Below are 7666 nucleotides of genomic sequence, written 5' to 3'. Positions count from 1 at the left end.
CTGCTGGGGAATCCTTTCCTGCAGATCCTGATCCCTTCCAGCACGCCGTTACAGCGCAGCTGATGCAGCACCAGCTCGTGCTCCATGGCACCTGGCAATGCAGAGCACAAATGAATGGCACAGATTGCAGTGCAGAGGGSAATGGATSTRTCAGAGCARGTACCTTTCTGCTTGAGCMTCTTACCAGGTGTTTTAGTCTCATTGGGGATGATACAGCGCACAAAATGGGGGTGAGTGCTCCGCAGATTGGTCATCAGCTTGTTGAGATTCTCCTGTGGGATTGTGATTTAGTTTGTGTTTATAAAAAATGTGGAAAAAATAGCCCTTTACATTCTTTGAATTTAACATAAAAGATCCATCAATGAAGATGCACTGGGCTGAAAATTGTCAGCTGAGAATACCTTTAATCAATCCCCTCTGATTCTGAGCATTAAACATCACTGTGTAGGAAAAGAAAAAACTCACTATCACCCCCATGTATAATAGAAAGTGGGCATTTTTTTATGACAAAGTTTATGTTTATATAAAGTRTAACTTTAGATTTTTACAGTGCTATGTTTCTTTCCATAAGATTTTTGTTTTCGATGGTGGTCTAAAGAGAAGCTATATGCATTTAGAATGTATTTTGGTTAGTTGGTTGGTTGGTGGGTTGGTGGTATTTTTTTTCATTTTTTTCTGTGTCTGAGCCAGCTAAAAATGTACAATGAAAAGACAAGGTGATTACGTACCCGGAAAAGAGCTGAGACAGTCTGGAAAGATGAACCCTTCTTCTTGGCACCCTTCTTGCCACCGCCACCACCACCACCACTGGCCTCTGATAAAGTAAAGATAATGAAACATCTGTTGCTTTAGGGACCAACCACTGGGTGTCAAAGAGATGACATTTCAGAAAACTGACCTGCCTCTCCTCCAGCAGAGGCAAAAAGTAAAGCCARTGTCTTCACAGATGATTTCTGGTACAGCCCAATGACAGTTTCATTCAGAGGGTCCTTGTTCTTCTCCAGCCAGCCAGTGATGTTGTARTCCACTGTGCCAGCATAGTGCACCAGGGAGAAGTGAGCCTCAGCCTTGCCTTTACCAGGCTTGGGYTTCTGGAAGTTGTTGGACTTGCCCAGGTGCTGRTCATAGAGYTTGTTCTTGAAAGAGGTGTCAGTTGCCTTGGGGAACATGCACTCCTCTTCCAGGATGGAGAAGATGCCCATGGGCTGGGAGAATCAACAAAAAATAGCAGTGATAAAATACAGATCTGCTGTCAGAAGGGGACTGCAGTAAGGAACAGGAAACAGAGAAATTGGTTGAATTTTTGGATCAAAAATGGATGAAATCTATGTTAAGTTTTGCATTCGCACGTCTAGATAATATATAAATTTGTGTCTGGAACGAATGCATTTAATGACTGATATTGTCACATTGGTCACACAAAATTTTCTAAATAATTTTTGAAACCAATGAGCTGAAAGGTGATCTGTTTCTTACACTATTGCCTTCACAAAGTAATTTGCACAGTTGAAGGTGTCTTACTAAAATTGACCTCAATGCAACAGATCAACAGACCTTTCAKCTACTTGCCGAAATCTTATTTTTGAAGATACATCTCTGTCTTTCCATTCCTATACCAGAGGATGTTACACAAAACTGTCTGCTAATAGTGTTTTTGTTGAAGCCTTTTCATCCAGTACTTTTTTTTTTTTTTTATAGGCACCTATTATTTTTACAATTTATGTTTCAGATATGCTAGTGTTAATATTGAAATAATAATACTAAAATTGTGTCTGGATCCCTGAAAAGAGATGCTCTTTGTAGACTAGAAAGCTCATCTCCRCAGAATTCTTTTCATGCAGTTATGTATGATTACATCAATGCTTCTATTGCTATACAAGAAAAATTACAGTTAGTTTATAAAAAATGCATAGCAGTGTAGTTAATGGATAACCTAAGGGTCTTAGATCACAAAGGTTCTTAGAACTTACTTTTATAATACATAAAATACCGAAATGGTACTTTTTGAATAGTCAGCAACACAAATGGATAATAATAGGTAAGTTTGTAAAACATTWGTGCAAGAAAAGGCAAGGCTAAAGAAAAATCCTGAAATTCTGTCATGAAACTGATAAAAAAATCTTAAATGTAATCAACACACCTTCTCAATGAGCTCGATGCAGGCAGCCAGGTCCATGCCAAAGTCAATGAACTCCCATTCAATTCCCTCYTTCTTGTACTCCTCCTGCTCCAGCACGAACATGTGGTGGTTGAAGAACTGTTGCAGTTTCTCATTGGTGAAGTTGATGCACAGCTGCTCCAGGCTGTTGAACTGCAGAATGTAAAGACAAGATTTACTCATTTTCTAGATGAAGAGCTGCCTGCATAGCTTTCTCCTTAATACTCAGAATCCCRTCTCAGAATCCCATGCAGGGATGCCAAGGTAAGACAAATATGGTTTTAATATTAAAGTGTCCAATTAACTATTTTAAAGAGAATTTTTTATTTGATTGTGGGAAAATTTTTTGGCCTTTTTTTCCCCTTTGCTACTTTAATGATGTTTAGATATATGATTTCTTTTTAAATCAATTTTCCAACTTTTTTGTTAGTCTTATGAAGGTACAATTTACGTCACTCTTTTCTCTAACATAAAATTTCTTATTGCCCTTACAAAAGCATTAAACATTGTTAGTGTTTGCCAGCCCTGGATTGGACYCAGATAGCCTCCATAAATATCTATAGAACCTCTCAGTCTGAATTAGATCTGCCAATGTACTCTTCCTGTTGGAATCAACCTTTGGCTCTTAAGTAGAAAAGTGTATATATTGGTCTCATCTTCCAAAGCCTTGGATAACATGTGTGTGAGACTTAAGTCTACCTTACTTTTCCTACAGTCTGTGATATTGTGTCCTGGGTGTTTATGTTCTATTTGTCTCYGGACTTTTTTAATATTAAGTTCAAATTATTGAAAAACTGCAACATTTGTGCTGATTATGTAAAAGGAAGATAGTTCTTCCTTGTGTATCATATAAAGATATTACATAAAGACCCATTGAAGCTCATGGATTGGCCTGAGGAAAAAGCACTGACATATACAAGAAAGGAAAATATTTCCAGAAAACAAAAAATAAATATTTTTCAAACCATACATTACTAATTTGAAATTACAAGTCAGTGTAATGTTTAAAAAAAAAACCCAGCCACCAAAAATCTCCAATTTCTCTTGACACCTAACTGCTTTTACAAGATTWGACYATGATTTCTGTGTTACTTACATCAAAGATCTCRAAGCCAGCAATGTCCAGGACACCAATGAAGTACTGCCTGGGCTGCTTCGTATCCAGCTGCTGRTTGATRCGAACAACCATCCACAGGAACATCTTCTCATAAACAGCCTTTGCCAGGGCACCCACTGAATTGTATACCTAAACCAAAMAAGAATGGAGCAGAAGAAAAATAGCACACAAAGGAAAGCACACAAATGATGACAGAGCTTCCCAGTCAATTTGTTACCTGCTGCACAGTTTGGCCCTTGGTCACATATTCATTCCCCACCTTCACACGGGGGTAGCAGAGGGCCTTGAGCAGGTCTGCTGAATTCAGACCCATCAGGTAGGCAGCCTTGTCAGCAACTGAACACGAAGAGAGATGGAGAAAGTGACAGAGGAGAAGTGATAATTGAAAGTGGATGTCCTCTAAGACGTAGCTGTTGGTCTCAGCACTGAAATTTTATGATATCTTGAAGGGAAATTTAGAGGCACGAATAGCCTGGAAGCTGAGATTTATGTATTTGGGAAAGCAAACAGAAGCAAAATACACGATTGCCATCTGTCAGCTATGTAGCTATTTTTTGTTTTAGGAGTCCTATAAGGTTTCAATACCTTCTGTGCCATCAGGCTCTGCYTGCTCCTCACGCTGCTTCTGCTTGAACTTCAGGTTCCCGTAGTGCATGACAGCCCCTGTCAGCTTGTAGATGGCTGTTCTCTCATCAGCAGTGAAACCCAGGATGTCAATGGCACTCTGGCAACAGAATCGGTCAAATAAACCTCTGGGCCATTAGGAAATTTCACCACACCAATGTGCTCTGTGACACTTACATCTGTAGCCATCAGCTCCTCCTGGTCGTTAATGCTGGCAACAGTGATCTCGCCTTGACTCACAAATTGATAGTCATAAGGGTTGGTGGTGATGAGGAGCATGTCTGTTAAGAGGAATAGGATGTATCCGGGTGTGAGAATGAAGATAAATGTTAAATACATCCAGATTTTATCAAACAATTCATAGTACTCCATACCAATTAGCTCCGGCTTCTTGTTGGACATGATCTGATAAAAGATGTGGTAGCTTCTTTCCGCCTTGAGCTGGAAAGTGACTCTGGACTTCTCCAGCAGATCTGGAGGACAAGGCAAGGATGGTAGGACAGAGTCAGGCCTGAGAAAGAACACTGAGGTGGAAAGGGTAGAAGAAATGGGATGAGGTCAGGTGGTCTCTTACAAGTTTCAATGTCAGCAGAAGCCAGCTTGCCTGTGGCCCCAAAGTGGATTCKRATGAATTTGCCCTTSAGAGGGGAAACAAWAAAAGGYATTTTGAAATTTGACMRTGAYTGTAAACATGTAAGCATGMAATATTACCATGASTGTACATTYTCCACAGGGGACATGCTTCAAACTTAGAAGTTGTTTCACCTTTTTTTTTCTTTAAAAAAGCAAAACAGGACAAAACCAAATTCACTAAGTTCTCTATACTGCCAATGCTAGTGGATAAATGTGAGCTTTATTATCCACTACTATTTAATGGATAACCATGAATGCACATGAATGAGAAGACCACTAATAAAGCATTTTATTGAGTCACTTTTGTTGCAATTCAAACACATAAATATAGTTCATTAAAAGCCATCTTTTAAGCAGAAAGCATGCTGTGAAGGCAGATTTTGGTGGTGTGAAAGTTAATTGAGAATTTTTGGTCTTGTGAAAAGAACAGAAGTCTGTTGTACTGTCTATGTTGTAGAGGTAGAGGCAACACACTGAAAACAAGGAGCTTTAGGCTGAGACTATGGATTGGCAWTGTGATTTTTCAAGGACAGTAACAGTTAATCTAATAGAACATATGAAGGTCTTTTTGTTCTAAAAAGGTCAAAAGAACATGCAATATAGTAGTTTGTTTTCTGGTAGGATGTRTTGAAGACATCCATGTCCCTACCCCTTTTCTAGAAAACTTATGACATTGTCTGATTAATAGATCTGCCCAGTTTTGTGCTTAAAACCCAGAGCTGATAAAGGCCAGCAAAATTTCCATCCAGCAATTTCCATCCTGTATGCCCTATCTTTTCTTTCTTCTATGTTATGTCAATTTCCACAAAATTGTGTCTTCAGCCTGTATGACAGACTAAGAATATGTGTATATATATTTATAGATATATATATGGATATTTGAACATATTTAAATTATCCCCCTTTGTATGCTGCATTGTACTTGATGATGTGTTTTTAATTAGATACTCTAGTTAAATTTTAATTGGCAAAATATGGGGAAATAGTTTAATGAACAGTCATCTGACTCTGACACCTCAGAAGTGACAGCACATTCTGACATCCTTGTTCACATATCAATGACAGCTTTGTTGATCAAAAACTTACAAAGCGTGAGGAGTTGTCGTTCCTCACGGTCTTGGCGTTTCCAAAGGCCTCCAGCAGTGGGTTGGCGCTGATGATTTGATCCTCAAGCGTTCCCTGCAGGGAGATAATTCTTTAATGGCTGTGTTTGGTTGACAAGGCAATGACAGGTCAGGTGTTCGGTCTGTTCTTCCTGACTCACCTGCATTTTGCCTGATGTYTGCTCCTCCTTCTTCTTGTCCCCACTRGCTGCAATTGTTGCAAAGTACTGGATGACACGCTTTGTGTTCACAGTCTTCCCGGCACCGGATTCTCCGCTGTCAAAGCCCAGAGAGAAGCAGAGAGCGTGTGGTCAGGCAGGAGGTCCCCTGGCACCAGGCAGCCCCACAGGGACCCGAGCAGGGGGTGTACATACGTGATCAGGATGGACTGGTTCTCCCGATCTGTGAGGCAGAAAGAGATAGACTTTATAAATAAAGAATGCAAAAGACTGAAAATAAATGCAGCAAATGTAAGTTACGACATTACAGATATAATAATATACCTTGTTACACTTAGTCCAGTTGGCTTATCCTTTTTCCTGACACATTAACTCTCTATGGTAACTAAACTTCCCTTTTAGAACTATTAACATGAAAAAATCCCATTTAAGTTAGTGGTAATTAATGCTATGGCTGAAATAAAACTCTAATGATGTGACAAGTAAAGATATTTATCAGGAAAACTCTGTGAACACTTATTAAAATGTCTTTTTGAAGGGATCACACTGAGAACCCTCACTTATACAGCAYGTAYTTAAAAGTATGAAASAAAATGTCAAAATACATCACYGRATGCTGAGGTRTCTTTMATTTAAAACTGTAGCAAMAATAGCAAATTTTTAATAGWAAATAGTAAAACCCACAAYAGATGTGTGTGTCAGAACCAAGWAAGCWTTGAAAAAGTCTCTTCACACWGCTGAGACAGAGYAYCCCTTCWGASAATTTTATGATCCAATACCTCTGAGATCAACAGAGCCACTCACCAGTCAGCATGAACTGATAGGCGTTGTCAGAGATGGAGAAGATGTGTGGAGGGGCCTCCTGGCGCTTCTTGCCTCGGTAGGCCAACACCACCTCCGGGTTGTACACCGGCAGCCACTTGTAGGGGTTGACAGTGACRCAGAAGAGACCCGAGTAGGTCTGCGAGGAAGGGAGACAGCACGYTGGCTTCCCCTGAGCCTGGCACAGCAGTTCCTGCAGCTGCCCAGAGGAAGCTGCTGCTGCCACTTACGTAGATCATCCAGGCTGCGTAACGCTCTTTGAGGTTGTACAGCACAGCGGGTTCGTGGAGGTGGGTCATCATGGCCATGTCCTCRATTTTATCRTACTTGGGAGGGTTCATGGAGAAGATTTGATCTTCTTTCACGGTCAGAGTCTGCCAGCAGGCAGGAAGGTACACGCATGTCAGCTAAGAGCCAGAGTGCAAATGAAGTGCTGTTTGTAAATCTTGCATTTTACTCACCTCTCCCCCTTCGGTCTTGACAGTGACTTTGCCGGATTCCCTGCTCTGGATTGTGCTCTTCACATAGGACTCCTTTGCATGTACCACAAAGACGGATGACTTGGCATCAAAAGGTTTGTTCTGGGCCTCAATTCTCTCCTTCTCTGATTTTCGGAGGTAAGGAGCCGCCTCCCCAAAGATSGCCATCTCAGCGTCTGTCGACATGGCTTCGATCTATGGGGATGCTTGCTGGAGGAGGGAACACTGTCAAAGTGCAGATATGTTACCCAAATGAGTCAATACTTTTTGCTGTCACACAGTTTATTTTTAGACCCTAACAGTGYAATAGAATGTGGGATTCAGGAAGAATCTTGAGTAGTTCTTTGCTTCACCTTGCAACCRGGGCAAATGTTGGATGCAGGTCCCCACATCTTTTTCCAGTGAAATTTTTATTATGTCCAAGAACAGATGTATCTCAGACCACTTTCATCCCAGTTTAATTTCTGATAACCCTGATGGTGCTTTCCCCCTCTATTTATTAACTAATCCCATTTCTGTGGCCAAAACCTGTCTTTTTTATCCCTCAGCCT

The 7666-nt window shown here is 40.5% G+C and overlaps 1 protein-coding gene across 1 annotated transcript in view; it reads right to left on the bottom strand.

Moving 5' to 3' along the window:
* Positions 1–7301, bottom strand: part of LOC130586526 (myosin heavy chain, skeletal muscle, adult-like) — a 15758-nt gene extending 8457 nt beyond the window's left edge. The window contains exons 1-17 of the mRNA XM_057387341.1: positions 7098–7301; positions 6867–7010; positions 6619–6775; positions 6010–6037; positions 5797–5911; positions 5619–5711; positions 4474–4537; positions 4274–4372; positions 4077–4180; positions 3861–3999; positions 3493–3611; positions 3255–3404; positions 2141–2311; positions 899–1205; positions 729–814; positions 185–272; positions 5–91 (exon numbers count right to left, since the gene is read on the bottom strand). Coding sequence (XP_057243324.1) covers positions 5–91; positions 185–272; positions 729–814; positions 899–1205; positions 2141–2311; positions 3255–3404; positions 3493–3611; positions 3861–3999; positions 4077–4180; positions 4274–4372; positions 4474–4537; positions 5619–5711; positions 5797–5911; positions 6010–6037; positions 6619–6775; positions 6867–7010; positions 7098–7301 — 2155 coding nt within the window. The remainder of the gene's footprint in view (positions 1–4; positions 92–184; positions 273–728; positions 815–898; positions 1206–2140; positions 2312–3254; positions 3405–3492; positions 3612–3860; positions 4000–4076; positions 4181–4273; positions 4373–4473; positions 4538–5618; positions 5712–5796; positions 5912–6009; positions 6038–6618; positions 6776–6866; positions 7011–7097) is intronic.
* Between the last annotated feature and the right edge of the window lie 365 nt (positions 7302–7666).

Source organism: Malurus melanocephalus, unplaced genomic scaffold, assembly GCF_030028575.1.
Source record: "Malurus melanocephalus ecotype Western Australia unplaced genomic scaffold, MMel_1.1 scaffold_1193, whole genome shotgun sequence".
NCBI lineage: Eukaryota > Metazoa > Chordata > Aves > Passeriformes > Maluridae > Malurus > Malurus melanocephalus.
The sequence above is the reverse complement of the archived record's forward strand: the minus strand, read 5'-3'. Positions and strand labels throughout refer to the sequence as shown.